Below are 23,166 nucleotides of genomic sequence, written 5' to 3'. Positions count from 1 at the left end.
TTGGGCTCTGGTGGGGCACAGGGAAGGGGGGGGGGGGGGGGGGGGGGGGGGGGGGCGGTTGTTAGTAGTTTAGTTACTTGAAATTGTGGAATTCATTGTTCATCCTGTTAGTGTATTTTTGTATCAGTCACAAAGCCAATAATCCTATGTCCAGGACTTTGGAGATGAGCTTGTTTTGATTATGGTGTTGAAGGCAGAGCTATAGTCAATGAATAGGTCTGACACAGGTGTCCTTGTTATCCAGATGTTCCAGTAATGTGTATAGAGGCAAGAGATGATGTCTGCCATAGACCTGTTACAACGGTAGGTAAGGTGTAGTCTGAGAGGCTGGTATTAATATGTGCTATGACCAGCCTATCAAAGTACTTCATGATGGTGAATGTCAGAGTGGCAAGACAGTAGTGGTGGAAGGAGACCAAGGTGCAAGGGCAAGGTCAAGAATCTACTCATCGAAAAAGGGGTCATGACAAGGATTGGCTGCCAAGGATTGTGGAGGGGAGGGGAGGACGGATATGAGGTTAAGATTTCAGGGTTTGAGAAGTGGTCAAGGGCAGTACTGGAAGTCAGGATGCAGGTCAGAATCATTGGGGTTTCGGATGTTTTAGGTCTGCTTGTGTAGCAGTGGGTAGCGAGAGAGTTGTAAACTTATAGAGGGGGGGAATGGGATAGGATATGCTTGGGGATGGCTAATATGGCTGTTGGGCAGGGAAGCCACAAGGAGTGAGTTACTTAAAGGGGCACCAATTGACCCACTCCTCCCCAGTACCAGATTGAGACCCACCCCTGGAAAACCCCTCTGAGTTATGCAGGCTACTTCTGTGGGCATTGCCTGTGACCTGGGCAGCTCATCACTGCCATTGGGAAGGAAGCACTGGAAGGTGCTCAGGCTGCTGTTGAACACCATCATACCCGTTTTGTTTCCAGAGGATCCCAGAATGAAAATAGTCCAGTGTTTTCTGTAGAAGCAAGAAACAGCAAATGCTGGTTTACAAAAAAAGACACAAAGTGCTGGAGTAACTCAGTGGGTCAGGTAGCATCTCTTACGGACATGGATAGGTGATATTTCAGGTCAAGACTCTTCTTCAGACTGATCATAATGGGAGGGAAGAAAGCTGGAAGAAAGGAGGCAGAACAAAGCCTGACAAGTGTTCAAAAGGGAACTGCAGATGCTGGAATATCGAAGGTACACAAAATTGCTGGAGGAACTCAGCGGGTGCAGCAGCATCTATGGAGCGAAGGAAGTGGCTGTTGGGCAGGGAAGCCACAAGGAGTGAGTTACTTAAAGGAGCATCTCCTTCGCTCCATAGATGCTGCTGCACCCGCTGAGTTCCTCCAGCAATTTTGTGTACCTTTAAAGCCTGACAAGTGATAGGTGGTAGATACAAAATGTTGGAGTAACTCAGCGGGACAGGCAGCATCTCTGGGGAGAAGGAATGGGTCTGAAGAAGTGTCTCAACCCGAAACGTCATCCATTCCTTCTCTCCAGAGATGCTGCCTGACCCACTGAGTTACTCCAGCATATTGTGTCTATCTTCGATTTAAACCAGCATCTGCAGTTCTTTCCCACACAAGTGATAGGTGGATACAGGTGAGGGGGGTTTTGAATAGCAGATGATTGGACATAGGCCAGAAATGAAAAGACAATATGTGTGAGTTAAGGACTGAAGAAATGCAAATTGTGAAGCCAGAGAAAGGAATGAGGGTGAAATGGGAGGGAGATTGGAGAAATGGGTGCTAGTGGAGAAACAGGAGAGGCACAGTGAAGTGAGAGGGGAAGAGAAAAAAGGGATGGGTAAGAAAGGGGAAGGTTTCCTGACCCACACAAAGATTTTCTATCTTTGTTTCAGATTTACAATGTCTGTGTTGTTTTTGCTTTTAAGTTACACCAACTTGCTTTTGTTTAAAATGTTTGCTTTTTCTGTTCAAACTGGTTCCTCAAGAAATTATATTAAATGTTGCCGGCTGTTGTTTTGCTTCCAGTTGAAATGGGTTGTTCCTACACACCCTTACAAAACCTTTTGTAATTTACAATAGCACAATTAAGTATTCACTTTATTTTCTCTTCCCATGAAGGGCAAGCTCTGCCTCTCCACATTACTTGAGTCCCCAGTGGTGCCTGACTGCACATCTCCTGCATCCTCTCCAAACCTTGACCTTCAGTCGTTGCCCAAAATGAGACACGGTACCCTAGCTCAGGCCATGCTAGTGATTTATAAAAGAGACGTTCTTGACTGTCTGACAATCCCCTTCTCAGCGTGCAAGACACCAGAGTAATGACTGCCAGCTGACTACAAATGAAACTGTATCCTCGCAGGAGTCAGCTCCCTCAGGTAAAAGTGGAAGAGAGTAGAGCTAGGAGAGACTCTGAATAATGTTTCTTCCAAATGTGTAACTCATGCTGATGTGAACATGTTATTTAGGGAACTTTAAATATAGTCAAATTCATTACTATTTTAGCTTTGGGTCACGGCATGCCTCAACATCCAATTAATCTTGTGTAAAATAAATGTTTTCCTAAGTGCTTTCTCTGGAGGTCTTATTTTGCTGTTTCCTTTGAATTGCTGAGTGGATGATGAAAGGGGTTGTGGGATAGAGATTGGCTATGGCTATTTTTATCTGTAATTTATGGAAAACCTGGGACAAGAAGATTGTTCTTTTGCAAGTCAGGCTCACTCTCATTGGGATTCAGGAGCTGATAACGGCGGCTTCTCCCATTAGCTCCCTTGCTGTCGCTTCTGCCGATGTCCTGTTTAAATTTCTCTCTCTTTTGGGATATTCTTACTGCCAACTGTCATTTAATTCATAAATGCCCTCAGGTCTCTGAGCATCAATTCATCAAGGACCTTTATTTTATTAATACAGCAAGCTGTGTTCAGACATGCTCTGCATGGAAGAATAGTGAAGTCCAATTCAATAGTAACCCACAAATGAGAATGTTAGAAATAGAACAAGGTGTGGGCTTTTCAGGCCCTTTTAACTGCACTGCCTTTACATGAGCATGGCTGATCTTTTACCTCAGCACAGCCTTCTTTCATTACAGCCAATTTCCCCTCATCTAAATGTCCAGAGATCTACTCAGCCCTGTCGTGAATGTGACTTAAGCCCCCACAGTCCTCTTGAGCAGAGAATTTCAAAGATTCACAACCATCTGGATGAGGACATTTCTTCCCAGCTGAGACCTGAATGACCACTTCCTTGTTTTATTGCCGTGACTCTGGACTGCCAGTGGGGGAAACATTATCGCTGCATCTCCCCAATCATGCCTCGTACGTATTCTATATGTTTCAATGAGATAATCTCCAGAGGGTATAAAACTCAGTCAACTTAATCTCTCCTCATGGATCATCGATCATCCAGCAACTAACTTGGTGAACTGTTGGTATCCTCCCTGTATCAAAATATATCCTTAGATTCTAGATTCAAGAGAGTTTATTGTCATGTGTACCAGATAGGACAATGAAATTCTTGCTTTGCTTCAGCACAACAGAATATAGTAGGCATAAATAAATACAGAACAGATCAGTGTGACCATATACCAATAAATATATATATATATATATACACATAAATAACAGATAAAGTGCAATGGGCTATTTAACGATCAGAGTTTTGTTTGAGTTGAGTTTAATAGCCTGATGGCTGTGGGGAAGTAGCTATTCCTGAACCTGGATGTTGCAGATTTCAAGCTCCTTAGCCAGTATGCACACAATATTCTGTACTCTTTATCCATAGGGATACTGCAGTGTGACATTTTTGCTCTTGCAGTCAAATCCTCTTGCATTAACACCCAATATTTGGTTTGCTTTTCTAAGTTTACTGTACCTGCACATTAACGTTATGTGGTATTTGTGCAAGGACCCTTAGGTACTTCTGAACGGCAACACACTTCAACCTCTCACAATTTAAATAAGGAATACTCTGCCATTATATTTTTCTACACCAAAGTGGATGATTTCACTTTTTTCCACATTATATTCCATCTATCATGTCCTTGCCCATTCACTTGGCCTGCCCAAATCCCCTGAATCATTTCTGCATCCTCCTCACAACCCACTCTGACACCCACTTTATGCCATCAGCAAACCTGGAAATACTACACTTGATCCCCTCATTCAGATGGTTCATGTAGATTGTGAACAGCTGACTAGCCTTTTCCTTCAAAACTTTGGGAACTGGAGATATGCAAGAAAATTAATTAGTTTAGGGATAGAGCCCAGGAGAGGGCAAAAAAAAAGACGAGTCTCAACAGCCATCAGTGATCCTGTCTTTCGAAACCAATCACATAAGAAGGCACAAGTGGCATTTAACAGAACACCCAATGGGAATCAATGCAGCAATAAGCTTGCATGAGGACTGGAGGAGAAAAGGGAGACTAAGAAGACAAGAAAGACACGATGAATTGCAGATGCTGGAATCTTGAGCAAAGCACAAAATACTGGAGGAACTTAGTGGTGACAAAAATTGACAGATTCCTATTTACTTAAGAGAGTTAAATAATAGAGTAGAAATGTCCAAACGGTAGGCAAAAGAGAAGATGAAACATGAGGATGGGAAGGCAATACTGTGACCATCACTGGGGTGATTTGGGAGCTCAGGATGCTTTGAGAGTCCATTGGCACCAGGAACTAACCCGGAGTTTACCTGCAGACCTAGAAAGCAAATGTGAAACAGTTTCCTGTGAGCCAGACAATGAATCATTGGGATTTCCAAACACTTTGAAAATGGATTATCACACTATTAATGCCCATGCCTTCACTTCAAAAAAATATTTGGAATGACATCTCACCTTTAGTTCGATCTGTAAAATGATTCTGCTTTAATCAGAGAGAGAACAAAATGTTACATAATGTATGATTAAGGACCTCAGGGCGATAGCCTGTGGTTGGATTAGATTGATTCTGTTGTTGCTAATTAGACCTGGGATATCTGTTAATTTAGGTTTGTTGGATGATCGCTTTTTTCCCCAAACCATACTGTTAGTAATCAACGTTATTGCCTTGTTTGGCTTCTTTCTGATATACTTCACACAGAGTCAAATAGAAACCAACTAAGAGGACCAACACAGTTTGCAGTTCTGTTAACTCAGACAAATTAACCCAACTTTGTCATGGTAAGTTTAGATACATGTTTGGGAATTTGCACAAGAAAAGCTGGGAATAATTATCCTTAAAACATGAGCAGTACAGCACAGGAATGGGCACCAGTGCACGATGTCTGTGCCAACAATGCCAATCCAAACTAATCCCATCTACCTGCATGTGATCTACATCCCTCCATCTACTGCCAGTCATGTGCATGTCTAAATAATTCTTCAACGCAGTTATCATGTCTGCTTCCACCACCTCCCTTGGTAGTTCATTCCAATCACCCACACTTCCTGTGCAAATAAACTTTCCTCGCAAAACTCCTCTCTCACCTTAAAGCTATCCTGAGGATGCAGTTCCTCAAATTTGCATTTGGCCTCACTCTGACAATGGGGTCCTAGGACAGAAAGGTCAGTGTGTGAGCATTCTGTCCTAGGCCTCCTCCATTGTCAGAGTGAGGCCAAATGCAAATTCGAGGAACTGCATCTCATATTTCGCTTGGGTAGCTTACAACCCAGAGGTATGACTTTTGATTTCTCTAACTTCAAGTAACCTTTGCATCCCTGTGTTCAAGAAGGAACTGCAGATGCTGGAAAATCGAAGGTAGACAAAAATGCTGGAGAACCCCCCCCCCCCCCCCCCCCCCCCCCTCCCCCCCCTCCTCTTTTTCCCTCGCCCCTGTCTCGCCTGAAGCTCCAGTAATCCCGGAACATTGAGCTGCTAGTCCTGCCCCTCCCTTAACCAGGTTTCAGTCCCAGTTGCTCGTATCTATCCATGCCCAAAGCTCATCTGCCTTACCAGTCTGGCCCTTTGCATTAAAATACGTGCAGTTTAAACCAACCCTCCTTCCTCGCTCTCTGCCGTTCATCTGCCTATTCTGGCCACTAACCTCTCCCACACCGCCCTCCATAACAACTTCTTGCCTCTCACGTGTCTCTGTCCTGCGCGAGATCCCACCTCCCTACCAATCTAGTTGAAACCCTCCCGTGTAGCATTAGCAAACCTTCCCGCTAGGATGTTGGTTCCCCCTCCGGTTTAGGTGCAACCCGTCCCTTTTATACACGTCACCCCTGCCCCGGAAGAGATCCCAATGATCAAGAAATCTGAATCCCCGCCCCCTGCACCAACTCCTCAGCCACATATTAATATCCTCAATCTTCCTATTCTTACCTTCACTAGCACGAGGTACTGGAAGCAAACCTGAGATCACTAACTACCCTGCCGGTCCTGCTTTTCAGTCTTCTACCCAATTCCGGAAAATTCTTGTTGCAGAATCTCCTTCCTCTTCCTACCTATATCATTTATGCCAACATGCACAACCACCTCCGGCTGCTCCCCCTCACTCTTGAGGATGCCGTGCAGCCGCTCCAAGACGTCCTGGATCCAGGCACCAGGGAGGCAACACCCAATCCTGGAGTCTCGCCTGCTGCCGCAGAATCTCCTGTTCGCACCGCTGACGATGGAGTCTCCCACCACTATGGCTCTGCCTGACGTCACTCTTCCCCGTTGAGCCTCGGCACAAGGTTTGGAATCACAACCCTGGCTACCACTCAATCTTGTCGTGTGTTCCGCTCCCAAGCGGGGGTACCTGTTTTCAGTGATGACCCAATTCATGAGTAAATTCAGTCAGCAGAATAAGGCCTTTCAATTCAATTGTAAAACACTGCTTAATCGATACAGATTTAATATTGACCCCCACTGGGAGAGAAGCACAATAACTGGTCATTTCACATCAATCCAGGAATTCAAACACACCTTTGAGGGAATTCAACTTCCATCCTTCAACAACCATTTCCTATCACTCACCTCTGATCCTGCTGGACTCTGCCTGGATACATAACTGAAACCATCAATGGTCTCACTGCAAAGCTCATCCCTGCAGCGTAGAACCGATAAGGTCCCAGCTATGATCTGACCTTCAGATTATTGATGAAATATCGTTGACTAAATCAGATATTGCTTCTATATTGAGGATGTTATTTATGTTTAGTTTGACTGCTCTATCACGTGAACATAAATAATTCTATTGTTCCATTTTGAAGAAAAGTTGAAGGTTCCTTTTGGTTAAATCATCCCTCAGCTGTTAAGAAGCGTCTCGACCCGAAACGTCGCCTATTTCCTTCGCTCCATAGATGCTGCCTCACCCGCTGGGTTTCTCCAGCATTTTTGTCTACCTTCGATTTTCCAGCATCTGTTGTTCCTTCTTAAACACCTCAGCTGTTCATTGTTCGTTTATCTTGGTGGGAATTTCAGTCATAGCCATTGAGCTATACAGACTCAGGCCCTTTGGCTTACCATGTCCAAGACAACCAAGTTGGAATTCCGGATTAGTCCCATTTACCTGCATTTGACTTGTGTCCCTCTAAGCCCTTCCGATCAGTTTGCAACTTGCTTGCATATAATTAGTGACAGCATTTTTAAGTATTTCATTGGCTGCAAATTATTTTGGAAGTCAGGAAAGATTCAATATACTTTCATATTTCCATGCAACATATTCAGCCCATTGATCTGTACTAGCATTTTGAGTATTCTTATCGGTCTCATTCCCCCAATTGCCTCATTACAATCTATTGTCACTCACATGTCCATTAATTTAATCGTGATTGTAACTGCACCAGGGCAATTTATCACGGGCAATTAACCTACCACCTCACATATCCTTGGGATGTGGGAGGAAACCAGAGAACTGCAAGAACCCATGTGGTCATGGAGCACATGAAAACCCCACAGAATCATGATTGAACCTGGTCACTGGAGCATTGTTTCTTGAGATCCAGGACCAGAAGTTTTTTTTCCTTCCAGAGGCATTGGACAATCAAATTCAGCAAGACTTCATCTGCAGCAATAGATGGTGTCTCCACATGAGAGCTGAAAGTAATGTCATACCTCTGCGGGATATCACCCTCACTGCTGAAAGCAGGTAATTCAATCCCACACCATTGTCATTCTACAATATTTTATGAGTAATCTCAATCTGATCATTTAAGATATCAATAGATTTAAACAGTGAATCAAATAATTATAACAAAATAATTGTTGGCCAACTTGCCTGGGAGATGAAGACTGGTGCAAACTAATTGCAACTGCTTTATCTATTGTTTAGCTGACATTTGATTCCTGACAGTATACCTCCACAGTGGAGATGGAGTGGAGTTAGAGGAAGAGATGAGGGAAGGTGAATATTGTAGGCTCTTGTTCGGCATATTAAGGGATGGTTTTATCCCTATTCTGCTCTTCAGCATTCTACCCACATTTAAGTGTAGATTGGTGGAGATTGGTAAAAAGGTTGGTGTGACTGGGTGGGCCAAAGGGCCTGTTTCTGTGCTGTACCACTCTGTCTCTCTGACATCTAATACTCCTTAGGTTGTTTCTCCAGATTAGATATAATAATATCCAGAATAATAATATTTAATCACAGGACCATACTGCAAGCCCTCAGAGGTGACTTTAATAATTCTCCCTTTATAGCAGTGGCTCAACACTTCCCATTAGCACCTTTGCTGATCAGTGAGTGATTTTTCTCCTCCCTTTATAACCATTAACCTCTTATGTCTGTTACAGTTACTCTGGCCTCTGGCCGGATAATCGTTACTGAATACATGCTGTGGGATTTGTTGTTAGCTTAACTTCCTGTGGTCGGGGCAGTGTAGGATATTGTGTCATGCAAATGTGTGTAAGCATTGTTCTCTCAACAGACAAGGGGAGAGCTATATAACTGCCAGGGATTTCTGGCACGTTCACAACATTGGAAGACAACATCCTGTATTTGCTTTCAGTTGCAGGGTGTGTGGAGAAGGAGCAGGGCATTTGATCCCAATTTTCATAGGTTGAAAGAACATTGAGCCTCCCAGTCCCGTGTGTTGAATAAACAATCAGTAGGCTTCCTCTGCAAGGTAACAGGGATCAGGAGTTCCACACCTGGTTTCACTTCCACAATGAAAAACAGCCAACAGTACAATCACACTTGCTACCCCACCAAGGCTAGGTTTGACGCGAGGCTTTCTCAAATAAAAACCAGAAAGTACTGGAAACACTCAGAGTTAATGTTTCAGGTCAAAGACTTTTCGTTCTGGGCTTGCTGATTCAGATTTTTGCCAAAGATAGACACAAAAAGCTGGAGTAACTCAGCGGGACATCTTTTGTGTCAGGTCTTGAGGCAATGTGGGGTGGGGTTTATTGGGGGCGATTAGAGTCTGGGTGCTGCAACACAATTAAACTTAACAAATAAGGTAGTGAGAGTTGCAAATGGTCAACGTTCTACCTCCTAGTATTTGAACAACAGATGAAAGACATGGAAGTTGGATGGCACTTACAACCAACTCTTTTTTTAATTGTAGTCAGGAAGCGAGGAAACGGCACAGGAAGGTTCCACAAATAGTAATACACGGTGAGTAGATTATCTGTGTGCAGAGGTGTTGGTTGGGAGATAGGTATGAGGCAGGATACATCTCTTGATCAGTTTCTGAACTCCATCCAGTGGAGCAGGCAGGGTATCGGCGTAATCACCTGTGAAAGCTGGCACCAAGAGTGAACCATCTGACCCTTTGAGCCTTCTTCACCACTCATCCACCAACAAATCCGTTTTTTAACCTCAGCATAATGATTCTTCCCCTATCCCAAAGCCCTTGATTCATTTAATACCCAGACACCTAATAATGTCTACAAAATTGCTGGAGGAACTCAGCGGGTGCAGCAGCATCTATGGAGCGAAGGAAATAGGCGACGTTTCAGGCCGAAACCCTTCTTCAGACTGATGGGGGGTGGGGAAAGAAAGAAGGAAAAAGGGAGGAGGAGGAGGAGCCCGAGGGCGGGCGGATGGGAGGGTGGGAGGAGACAGCTAGAGGGTGAAGGAAGGGGAGGGGACAGCACAGGCTAGCCAAATTGGGGGAATTCAATGTTGATGCCATAAGGGCGCAAGGACCCCAGACGGAATATGAGGTGCTGTTCCTCCAATTTCCACTGTTGCTCACTCTGGCAATGGAGGAGACCCAGGACAGAGAGGTCGGATTGGGAATGGGAGGGGGAGTTGAAGTGCTGAGCCACCGGGAGGTCAGGTAGGTTATTGCGGACTGAGCGGAGGTGTTCGGCGAAACGGTCGCCCAACCTACGCTTGGTCTCACCGATGTAAATCAGCTGACATCTAGAGCAGCGGATGCAGTAGATGAGGTTGGAGGAGATACAGGTGAACCTTTGTCGCACCTGGAACGACTGCTTGGGACCTTGAATGGAGTCGAGGGGGGAGGTGAAGGGACAGGTGTTGCATTTCTTGCGGTTGCAACGGAAAGTGCCCGGGGAGGGGGTGGTGCGGGAGGGAAGGGAAGAATTGACGAGGGAGTTGCGGAGGGAGCGGTCTTTGCGGAAGGCAGACATGGGGGGAGATGGGAAGATGTGGCGAGTGGTGGGGTCACGTTGGAGGTGGCGGAAATGGCGGAGGATTATGTGTTGTATTTGCCGGCTGGTGGGGTGAAAGGTGAGGACCAGAGGGACTCTGCCCTTGTTGCGTGTGCGGGGATGGGGAGAGAGAGCAGTGTTACGGGGTATGGATGAGACCCTGGTGTGAGCCTCATCTATGGTGGCGGAGGGGAATCCCCGTTCCCTGAAGAACGAGGACATTTCCGATGCCCTGGTATGAAATGTCTCATCCTGGGAACAGATGCGGCGTAGGCGGAGGAATTGGGAGTAGGGGATGGAGTCTTTACAGGGGGCAGGGTGGGAAGACGTGTAGTCCAGATAACCATGTGAGTCAGTGAGTTTGTAATGTATGTCGGTCAGGAGTCTGTCCCCTGCGATGGAGATGGTGAGGTCAAGGAATGGTAGGGAAGTGTCGGAAATCGTCCAGGTGTATTGGAGTGCCGGATGGAAGTTGGTGGTGAAGTGGATGAAGTCAGTCAGTTGTGTGTGGGTGCAGGAGGTGGCACCAAAGCAGTCGTCAATGTAGCGGAGGTAGAGGTCGGGGATGGGGCCCTGGTACGCATCGAACAAGGATTGTTCAACGTACCCGACAAAGAGGCAGGCGTAGCTGGGGCCCATGCGTGTGCCCATAGCTACGCCTTGTGTTTGGAGGAAATGGGAGGAGTCAAATGTAAAGTTATTGAGGGTGAGGACCAACTCCGCTAAGCGGAGGAGAGTGTCAGTGGCTGGGTAAAGGTTGCTCCTCTGGTCGAGGAAGAACCGGAGGGCTCTGAGGCCATCCTGGTGGGGGATGGAGGTGTAGAGTGACCGGACATCCATGGTGAAGATGAGGGGGTGAGGGCCCAGAGAGTGGAATGCGTGGAGGCGGCGGAGAGTGTCTGAGGTGTCTAGAACATAGGTGGGGAGGGATTTGATATTCCAGCATCTGCAGTTCCCTTTTGAACACCTAATAATGTCTGTTTTAAATGAATTCAACATCTGAGCCTCCACAGCCTTCTGGGCTAGAGAATTCCAAAGATTCACTCCTTTCCGAGTAAAGAAATTCTCCTCATCTCAGTCCTAAACAGCCGACTGTTTAAGCTAAGGTTGTGATTTTTATTTCTAGAAAGCTAGGCCAGAGGTAACATCCTCTCTACACCCACCCTGTCGAGCCCTAACAGAATTTTGTACGTTATGAGGAATTCTTTCTTCCAATACTGCAGTTCCGGTTTACTCAATTTAACCCTACAAAATACCTGACATTTTTGGAACCAGTCTGGGAATCTTTGCTGCATTCCCTCTATGATAAAATAAGTAAAATAAGAGAAATAATACTCCAGGTGCAATCAAAAGCTCCTTCGAATGGCAGTGAGACTTCTTCTACTTGAACCTTACATAATAAAGACCATCATACCTTTTGCCTTGCTAATCATTTGCTGCATCAGGTTGTGTAGAAGGATACCCAGGTTGCTTTAAACATCGATATTTTCCAATTTCTCACCATTTACAATCAAATATTCTGCCCTTTTGTACCAGGGTGGATGACTTCTAATTTCCACCTGCCATCTTCTAGGAAGTCTCTTAAGGTCCTCCTCTCCACTCACAGCCTCACCTCATTTTGTATGTTATTAGGCCCTTGCAGACAAATTACAGAGCTAGATTACTTCCGCCCGATAGACCAGAGAAGGCATCAGCCGAAGACTCCATCTGAAACAGCTGAGAATTTGGACTCAAGTCTTTGGAGTGGTATTTGCACCCACAGCTTTGTGACGCAGAATTAAGTGTGCTTCCAACTGAGGCTGACTAACATGTAAAGAGTAAATGAAGGTGATTCGACCAAGCTATGAAATCTTCCACTAAAGAATAGTTAACCAGTACAAATCACCGGTGGACAAGCATAAAATGAACAACTAAGTGGGGAACTAATGTTCTCCATGGAAACATGAATACTGCCACTGTTAATTCTGCCACTGCTGGAAATAAAGATGGGAGCAGTTTTAATTCAATTAATTAACTCTTCACTGTATCATCCCAAACTAGATATTCATTATGGTGTAGCGAAATGTTAAATAATTCTAGTGACATCATCGATAAGAAGTTAACACACAAAAATAGGCAAAAATCTGTTTGGCTAAACGTCGACATGTACGGATTAAATTTTGGGGTAGATTAAAAATGCCACCTGAGATACCTAAGGTGACATCTAAGTTTAACATCATCTGGAAATATTTCAAGAATGCTGATTTTGAAAACAAAAATGTATTTATATCCCAAAATACTAGTTGCCCCAAATAATTGGACATTGAGGGAAAAGTAGGAGCCTACAGAACATCTCATTTGTCCCTCAGCACATTTCATTTGGGAGAATTATCCCTGATGGTCTGTGCTGGATGGCAAAATGTACAATGGTCAAACACTGAGAGTCATGGGAGTGTGAAACAAACATCGGGGTAAGGTATGAGTTGTGTGTCTCTTGCAATCCAAGCTTCAGGATGTGTACTGGATATTTACATGAACATTTATATCGAGTTTACCAATGGTGGCTCTTCAAAAGTCTGGATGGCCAAATTTGTGTTGCTTCCTCCTATCCAGTTCAATCGAGCAATGTTCCCATTCTCTCAAATCATTTCATCCTGCATGATGCCCATTACTTTACTCCTTCACCCAGGCACAACCACACCTCAATGCTAAGCATAGTTCTAATGCTAAAGAAAGACACAAAGTGCTGGAGTAACTCAGCGGGTCAGGCAGCATCTCTGGAGAAAAAGATGGGTGACCTTTTGGTTCGTGTCCCTTCTTCAGACTTCTTCAATGCCATCTATAAAACCCGCCGATGATGCCATTGTGGTGATGAGCCAGTGTATAGGAGAGATATAATGCATTTGTTTGAGTGGTGTTGCAACAACAATCTCTCGCTCAACGTCAACAAGACCAGGAGTAAACGATTGACTGCAGAAAGGAGAAGCCGGGAAACAATGCACCAGTTTTTAATCACTGGGTCGGTGGTGGAGCGAGTTAGCAGTTTCAAATTCCTGGGCGTTAACATCTCAGATGGCCTGTCCTGGGCCCAGCATATAGATTAATCACAAAGAAGGTAAACCAAGGCATCTTATTTCTTGGAAGTTTAAAGAGATTCACTATGTCTCTGAATTTTTTTATTTTTTTTTTAGTTTACACATTATTTTGTAACTAATATACATCATGGAACAGCACTACAACAGTCCAATGTTCTGCATCTTTCATGACCGGCATCCAAAACATCTACATAAATTGTTGATCTTAGAGGAACAATTGTAAGCAGAAATGTCCAGAGTCCAGTTGCCAAGGAAGATTCAACATAGTCTGATCAGCACTGCATCATCGGCAGTTCACCTGGACCTCTGCCTCATCTTTCGTCTTTTACGCTTCAATCTGCGCATACGCTTCTTCCTCCACTTGGCTCACATCTTGTCAGGGATCTCAGACGCACGCCAGTTCTGAATACTCTAACAAACATCTACAGATGTACTATAGAAAGAATCCTGACTGATTGGATAATGGCCTGATACAGCAATTCCAATGCACAGGAACGCAAGGATGGGCTCAGCCTGGTCCATCACAGGCACAGCCCTCCCCTCCATCGAAAGTATCCACATGAGGCACTGCAGAGCGGGTGAATCCTTGCCAGGGGTCACCAGAGAGGAGTGCTCCGATCGCTGGCCTGGTGACTTTGACATAATTTGCATCAAGGATCCCCACCATCCAGTCTTCTTTTCCATCTACAAATGGAAAGGATGTACAGAATCCTGAAGTCACACATTATCAGTTTACGAATAGCTACCTTTCTACAAATATCAGGTTCTTGAACCAACTTGCACAAACATGCTGCCTTGACAATAGAAAACTACAGTCCACCATGTTTTTTCTATTTATGTTTTTGCACTAATGCCTTTTTTGGACAGTCTTCTCTCTTTTCGGAGATGTCTAATCTAAATGTAATTTGTTTTTGCGTATTTGACGATGTGCCTGTGATGCTGCTGCAAGATTTTTAATGTACCTGTACCTCACTGTACATGTGCATATAACAATAAATTAGATTTGGTTGCAAACCCTTCATCAGAGCTGAGGACTAAAGAAGAGTTTTTGACTTGAAACCTGAACTCTGGTTCTCTTGGCAATGAAAGGCTTGTCGAATTGAATTGGGAGAATCTCCACACTTTAACTGTTGGACCACTGTCAATCATCCAGCGAATGCATAGATTTATGCAATACTTATGTGGGTTGGAAGATAATATTTATTCATTGCAAATTTCACAAAAGCCAACGAGAATACTGTGTGCCTCAGTTCTGAGAGCTCTATGGAATGGCAGTTCTTACTTATTTTGTTGAAAATCCCTGATGCAGAATGAAGATGATCTTGTTTATAGAAATATGTTTGACGGATGCAAGCAAATGGGTTTCCTGTGCTAAAGCAGAAAGAAATTATGAAACGTCATCAGAAGATACGAGAATTTGGCCCCAAAAAATGATTATTTTGCATTTGTTGATTAACGCATCACTGCGAATTAAAGCTGAGTAGTCGGTGTGGACGCCGTTGGATTCAGATGCAAGTGTTTGCGTACCTATGGCTAGTGGTCGGCATTGATTAGGGTGATCTCAATGGGAGGAATGAGGTATCTCATTCATGATGCTTGTGACTGGACATGGACTGGAATGGGCAAGAGAGCACAGCATGGGCAAATTGCGTTCATGTGGGAACTCTGAACGTTGTCATCTCTCCTGCGGGACAGTTCATGTCTGAGCTTCAGCAATGATAATGAATAACTACAGGGGTGGCACGGTCGCACAGTGGTTAGTGCTGCTGCCTCCCAGATCCAGTAACCTGAGTTCAATCCTGATTTGATATGCTGTTTATGTGGAGTTTGCAAGCTTCTCTCATGCTCCTGGATGCTCCGGCATCCCCTGATGTCCCAAACATGTTTTGGTGGGTTAATTGGCCACTACCAATTACGTAGCTGGTTTGGGTTAGGAGAATTGGGTGGGGGAGTTGAGAAAAAATAAGTTTGAAGAAGTGGGGAATGGGACTAATGGCGATAGCATTAGTATGGCACAGTCATTAATTGTCCAAGGGCCTGTTATTGTGCTGTGCTGTTTTATTTTCTGAATTAGAGGACATGAATATAAAATTGGGCATGTGTACATGCTTAGAGAAAAGACTCTCAAGGCATGGTCAGAATGAAACTGTAAACTTACCACCACCTTTGATTATTCTTCTTGATTATTGGTCTTCTTCCCGCTCCCCCCTCCCCCCCCCCACCCCCACATCAGTTTGAAGAAGGGACTCGACCAGAAACATCACCTATTCCTTCGCTCCATAGATGCTGCCTTACCCGCTGAGTTTCTCCAGCATTTTTGTCTACCATTACCCACCTTTGATTAGCTCCTTATCAGTCTGAAGAAGAGTCTTGACCCGAAACTTCACCCATTCCTTCTCCCCAGAGATGCTGCCTGTCCCGCTGAGTTACCGCAGCATTTTGTGTCTATCTTATTAAATTGGAGCTTGATAATAGCCGACTGGGATTGTGGGGACAAATATAATCAATACTGATTCTCCGATGGATTTGATAACTTTACCAAAGCACCATTTCTTTATTTACAGCACCAGATTACTCTGCCTCAGTTCTTAGTAAGAACATCATTGCTAAATGCACTCACTGAATTTCTGCAATGTAATTGACATCTTATTGGGAGTTTTGGAGGAAGTTACAGATTTAACCCAGTACTGCTGCGAATAGACAATAGGTGCAGGAGTAGGCCATTCGGCCCTTTGAGCCAGCACCGCCATTCAATGTGATCATGGCTGATCATCCCCAATCAGTACCACGTTCCTGCCTTCTCCCCATATTCCCTGACCCTATCTTCAAGAGCTCTATCTAGCTCTCTCTTGAAAGAGAACCTGCCTCTGAGGCAGAGAATTCCACAGACTCACCACTCTGTGAGAAAAATTGTTTCCTCGTCTCCGTTCTAAATGGCTTATTCCTTATTCTTAAATCTTGAATCTACCCAGAGCAATTTTGTTGTTAACTTTGAATGATATTCTTAACAATTTGTCCCGGGATTTAGGTAGACAACAACGTTGTATCCCCTTGTTGCTGTACGTGCTCTGCCCTCAAACACAGGATAACATGTTGGAGGAAAGTACAAACAGAAACAGTAACATCTTGCTGTTCACCAAAAAACTTTTAACCATGTAATAATTTGATAATCCAGGAAAAAGTGAGTTAAAATTTCACCATGGTGTTTTGCAAATTTGGATTAAAACAAATTTGGAAGTATCAGTAATTGACCTGAAATTACCATTCTGCATGTTATGAGGTGCTTCAAGAGGTTGGTTATGGCACAAATCAACTCCTGACTCACAAATGAGCTGGATTTGTTTCAATTTGCCTATTGCCACAACAGGTCAACAGCAGTTGCTATCTCACGGGCTCGCCACTCTCCTCTGGACCATCTAGATAACAGGAACACAAATGGCCACATCAGGTAGAGGTACATAGTGCAGGTACATAGTACCTTGAAAATGGTATCACAGGTACTTAGGATAGTCAAGCAGGCTTGGGGTACATTGGCCTTCATCAGTCAGAGTATCAAGTATAGACGTTGGGATGTTATGTTTCAACAGTAACATCTTGCTGTTCAGCAGAAAACTTTTAATCATGTAATACTTTGATAATCCAGGAAAAAGTGAGTTAAAATTTCACCATGGTGTTTTGCAAATTTGAATTAGAACTAATTTGGAAGTATCAGTAATTGACCTGAAATTACCATTCTGCATGTCACCTGGAAGTTAGGATGACAGACAGACAGACAGACAGACAGACAGACAGACAGACAGACAGACAGACAGACAGACAGACAGACAGACAGACAGATAGATAGATAGATAGATAGATAGATAGATAGATAGATAGATAGATAGATATTTATTGAGGGGGGAGAGGGTTAATGACCCTTTGATGAAAGATCTTTGACTTCAACCATTCACTCTTTTTCTTTCCACCGATACTACCTGACCTGCTGAGAACATTTTCCATCATTTGAAGAAACGAATGGCTGCTGAATCACAACTGATTCATCAAAGTTTTCTTCCTAAAATTAGTAAATTGCCAACCTTATGTGGTCCACATCTGACATTAGTTTGGCATTGGAATGGTAGAATCTTAACTTCATCTATTATGTCCTCAATGGATCACCAGGTCATGTTAACAACCAGTGGGAGGCAGTTAAATGTCAGCACTATCCCAACCTACTGATGATATATATTTCCCAACACAGATTTTTTTAAATCAACTATCTATGGCAAAAATATACTAGTATCTTAGGTAGATAGGACTGTTTGGTGAACTTTTGTAACTTAGTCAGCGTCAAAATGTGACAACACTTGTGTACTGCCTAGGCGAGGTCTGCTACATGATTTTATTGGGTTGTATGCAAAACACAGCATATCACTGCACCTTGGTACATGAGATGATAAAGTGTAATTAAATCAACATTTTATGACATTAAATGCCATAATATGGCATTAAAAGTTTCTCGATCTGTTTTAAGGCTTTGCGGGGATTGGGGGGTTTGAACACTTTTAAATATATTAGTGATTTGTCGCTTTGTATTTTGGGAATACGAGTGCCTGCATCAGATTATATGAATATTGTTTACATGCCTATCCATGAAATGGCGTAACTGAACTCAGGTAGACAATAAATAATTGTTGATCTGATCTACATCTTGATTACTTAGTGGAAATATTTACCTGACATAAAGCTCCTGATAAGCACCAGCACCCAGCTCTCACTGTGATTTATCACAGCTGCAGAGATCCAGGCCGCGGGCCCCGCCCTCCCTCCTCGTCCACTGACGTCGGAGCCTCGCGGTCACGTGGCCTACCAGCGCCCCTGTGGGGGCGGGGCCAGAGCCCCGGCGCGTCCAATCAGCAACAGCTTCGTGCACGAGACCTGCGCCAGTGCCAGCAACCAAAGATCTTGCCATCAACGGTCGCAGCGCGCGCGCTCGCGCTCCAGCCCCATCCTAGCGCGCAAGCCCAGTGAGACTGTCCCACCAGAGCGCGCGCGCTCCCCCAGTGGGGCCGCACAGCCCCATCCTAGCGCGCAAGTCCAGTGAGACTGTCCCACCAGAGCACGCGCCTCCAGTGGGGCTGCTCCGCTTATCCAGAGCACACACACACCCAGAGGGACTGCTCCACTGATATTTCGGCACCCGATACAGAGGGGAGAAGGTTGGGGGGGGGGGGGGGGGTTCTCCCGGGGGGTTCTCCCTGTCCTCCTGGGCCTGGCCAAGATGACCATTCGCGGGTCCAGGCAGCGGGTAGTCGATGGCCACACCAGGGTTGACTGCCTGCCCCTTTTCCGGGCCTACGTCCATACCCGCGTGGCCCTGCAGAGGGAACACGCGGTGTCCACGAAGACTTTGGAGGCTTTCCGTGAACGCTGGTCGCCGCGGGAGGTTGAGTGTTTTGTTGATAAAGTTGGCGTTATATTCACTTGATGATCGTTTGTAAAACTGTCAACATAGGTAGCCTTTGATTGTGCTAATTTATATATATATATGTATTTTTTTGAATAAAAGTATTTGTATAATTTAAAAAAGTGGGACCGCCCCGCCAGAGCCCATACATCCAGTGGAACCGCACTATCCGAGCGCACGGGTCCAGTGAGACCGCATCCGCCAGAGCGAGCTCCGATCCAGTGGGACCGCCCGCCAGAGCGAGCACCGATCCAGTGGGACCGCCCGCCAGAGCGTGCACACATACAGTGGAGCCACCCTGCCAGAGCGACGCGCACACATCCAGTGGGGCCACACTGCCAGAGCGCGCGCACATCCAGGGTGGACCACCCCGCCAGAGCGCGCGCACATCCAGTGGGACCGCCCCGCCAGAGCGCGCACACATCCAGGATGACCACCCCCGTCAGAGCGCGCGCACATCCAGTGGTACTGCCCCGCCAGAGCGCGGCACATCCAGTGGGACTGCCACGCCAGAGTGCGCACACATCCAGTGGGACTGCCCCGCCAGAGCGCGCGCACATCAAGTGGGCCTGTCCCGCCAGAGCGTGCGCACATCCAGTGGGACTGCCCCGCCAGAGCATGCAAGCATCCAGTGGAACCACCCTGCCAGAGCGAGCACCGGTCCAATGGGACCCCCCGCCAGAGCGTGCACACATACAGTGGAGCCACCCTGCCAGAGCGGCGCGCACGCATCCAGTGGGGCCACACTGCCAGAGCGCGCGCACATCCAGGGTGGACCACCCCGCCAGAGCGCGCGCACATCCAGTGGGGCCGCCCCGCCAGAGCGCGCACACATCCAGGGTGACCACCCCCGTCAGAGCGCGCACACATCCAGTGGTACTGCCCCGCCAGAGCGCGGCACATCCAGTGGGACTGCCACGCCAGAGTGCGCACACATCCAGTGGGACTGCCCCGCAAGAGCGCGCGCACATCAAGTGGGCCTGCCCCGCCAGAGCGCGCGCACATCCAGTGGGACTGCCCCGCCAGAGCATGCACACATCCTGTGGAACCACCCTACCAGAGCGAGCACCGATCCAGTGGGACCGCCCGCCAGAGCGCGCACACATCCAGTGGGACTGCCCCGCCAGAGCATGCACACATACAGTGGAACCGCCCTGCCAGAGCGCACGCGCACACATCCAGTGGGACCTCGCTGCCAGAGCGCACACACGTCCAGGGTGGCCCGCCCCGCCAGAGCGCGCACACATCTAGTGGGACCGCCCCGCCATAGCGCGCACACATCCAGGGTGACCACCCCTGCCAGAGCGCGCACACATCCAGGGTGACTGCCCCGCCAGAGCGCGCACACATCCAGTGGGACTGCCCCGCCAGAGCGGCACATCCAGTGGGACTGCCCCGCCAGAGCGCGCACACATCCACTGCAACCGCCTCCTCGGGGAGCTCCCTTCCCTGCCGATCACACACACTCCCTCCTCCCGCTCCCTCTCTCCCCGGACTCCGTCTTTTATTTCTATCCTCCTCCCCCCTCCTCCTCTCTTTTCCTTCTGTTTTAGAGAAGTCATGTCTGCGGAAAATCATCAACTGCCTCTGGGATTAACCGAGTTGTGAAAGTGATTAAAAATAAATCAGCGCGACGAGAGAAAGGGAACGAGAGAGAGAAAGAAAGGGGGAGCGAGCAAGAGCTTTCATTTTAAGCGGCAGAGCCCAGGAGCCCGAGTGACGAGGGGGAGAGACGGCGCAGAGTGAGCGCCCTCCCCCCGCTCCCAGCGCTCACTCCCAGCAGCCGCGCTCCGCACAGCACCGTCCCTGCTTGCCTGCCTGCCCGCTCTCCCTCCTCATATTTGGTGTTTGTCTTATTAACCATCTGATCGCGTGGAGAAGGAGCGGAGGCGTTCAGAGGTGAACTGAATTCGCTTGGGTGCTTTCCCCCCCCTTTCTGCTGCTTTGGATGTACAAAGATGGAGACGGGCATGGATAAGGAATGCGGAGCCCTCGGTGGGCTCTTCCAGGCTGTCATCAATGATATGAAGGTAAGGTTGGCTGGCTCGGTCGCCCCGACCATTTAATAGCAGAATTGGCAACAAATAAATGAAATCGCTCGCCCCGGCGTTATTTAAAAATGAAAGCTGTCCTCCATGCAAACGGAGCGAGCGTTTTCTCACCCCGAGCTGTGGTGCAAGTGAATGGGGAGGGAATTGTAGGTTAATGTAAATAAAACGTCTCTTGCATTGTAGCGATCAACGAGGCACTAAATTTTCTTTCTGCAATCTAGACTGGTATATCGGCTGGGTTTTTTTGTGTGTGTGGAGGAAGAAGAGATTTGATTTTGTGAATGCTATTACTACTGGATGGATGTAGAGTATTGTGGTGGAGCCGGGTTACAGATTGCAAAGATCGGTGAGCGCCCGGAGCAATGAAAGCAAAATAGTGCTTGTTGGAGGGACAATATATTCTGCCTGTGTGCGTGTATGTGAGGGCAGCTGCTGGAACGCGAGGAGAGAGCGAGGGAATGCGGGCTGTTGGTGTAACAAATTCAGGGGAGGAGGTGTATTTCACTCTGTGTTACTGTCACTACGTGGGTTTGGAGTGTGTCTGAATTAAATATTGATTTGTGGGCCGGTTAATATATTAACATTTCGACTGATCGATGAAATTTTGTTTGGAGAGTGGGCGGAGCAATCTTAAAATACGGCTTCTTGCACCCTCTCTTCCCCAGAAAAATACAAGTATTGCAGGTCGCTGTTATGAGATATTTCGGACGGCGGGGGAATCCAGACGTGGTCTGGTTCAGTCACCGGCATGTTTATAAAAGACTCACCAAAGATGACAAAATATAAATTAATTTTAAGATGTCTCCCCACCCGAAAAAAAGGCTTGGAGTTGGGTTCAGAGCAATTTTATCAGCAGCTAAAAGAGATGATCATGTGTTATTTTATTCTCAGGAATTGACCTAATACTTCGCAGCTACCTGTTATTTTAAGATTAGTTTTGTTTAAAAATGGAGGCCTTTTCACTGCTGCACCCCTTACCTGGGATTTGACGAACTCAGTTACTCGGATAACAAAGAGACGGCAATGATTTCACTTTTTTTTGCAGAAGCGTGCCTGAGAGGAAACAGTACCCTTTAAACTGACCTTGGCACGCAGTGGCTCGATTTGTTGCTCCAAGGCAACTATGCCCTATATTCCTGGCAAGGCCGCCCTTCGGCCTATTGACAGGATTGTGGAATTAACCCAAAAAAAGGCCATTTCAGTACGGAGGGCATCCTTGTTGCCAAGTGACCATTCTCTGTTCAGTTTTGGACAAGGCAGAATTTGAGACTCCTGTACTTACAGGGTAACAGTCAGATTTTGCACACAAAAAAGACTAGTGCCTGCTCTCCTGAACCAAAACGTTATGGATTCTGCCCTTCCAATTTTGGGGTTGTTTGAATGCGTACGTAAAGCTGCAGTAGGGTAGAATGTGGGTGTTTGAGTGCCACTGAGTGATATTGGTGGATACATGTGAATAATGTGAGAGTAGACACAAAAATCTGGAGTAATGCATCGGGAAAGACAGCATCTCTGGAGAGAAGGAATGGGTGACCCGAAACGTCACCCATTCCTTCTCTCCAGAGATGCTGTCTGTCCCGCTGAGTTACTCCAGCTTTTTATGTCTATCTTTGGTTTAAACCAACATCTGCAGTTCCTTCTTACATATAATGTGAGAATGTCAGGCAGAGAGATTAATGCATGAGGTGCTGTGGTGGTAAGCATGGGCCTGTCACAATAACATTAGATACCAGAAGTACAAAATTGCAACTGTGTAACCAGGCAGCATTATAGTGTTGTACTACTGTTCAGTACTAATGTTGCACCGCATCGTACAGTGCTACCATTGCATTACTGTACAGTACTAGTGTTGCACTACTGTGATTATGATAATTGTAGTGTTGACAAGTGCAGGACTGATACGGAAGTTGTTAACAATGACAATATTTTGTGGTAATGATAATTTGAACCCCATGCAGTGTTTTGGCAAAACATCACATTTTTCCCATCCTCTAATTGTCCTTGAGAAGTGGGGAGTGAGCCACCTTGATCTGCAGCAGTCTTTCTGATGAATGTGCTCCCACAGTGCAGTAGGAGAAAGAGTTCCAGGACAAGGACCCGGGAGGGGATTGGGGGGGGGG

At 46.2% G+C, this 23,166-nt stretch overlaps 1 protein-coding gene across 16 annotated transcripts in view; it reads left to right on the top strand.

Moving 5' to 3' along the window:
- Positions 1-20,406: 20,406 nt before the first annotated feature.
- The window catches only part of mtss2 (MTSS I-BAR domain containing 2), a 137,644-nt gene continuing 134,884 nt past the window's right edge, over positions 20,407-23,166 (top strand). For 4 of the 16 annotated variants that reach the window (XM_033036024.1, XM_033036021.1, XM_033036020.1 and 1 more), the window contains exon 1: positions 20,410-21,025. In XM_033036024.1, the coding sequence (XP_032891915.1) occupies positions 20,954-21,025 (72 nt within the window). In that variant the 5' untranslated portion in view covers positions 20,410-20,953. Of the gene's footprint in view, positions 21,026-23,166 lie in introns of all 16 variants that reach the window. The other 12 variants (XM_033036019.1, XM_033036018.1, XM_033036011.1 and 9 more) reach the window with 6 other exon arrangements.

Source organism: Amblyraja radiata, chromosome 17 (assembly GCF_010909765.2).
Source record: "Amblyraja radiata isolate CabotCenter1 chromosome 17, sAmbRad1.1.pri, whole genome shotgun sequence".
In the NCBI taxonomy this organism is placed as follows: Eukaryota; Metazoa; Chordata; class Chondrichthyes; order Rajiformes; family Rajidae; genus Amblyraja; species Amblyraja radiata.
Note: the sequence above shows the minus strand (reverse complement) of the source record. Positions and strands in the feature narration are given on the sequence as shown.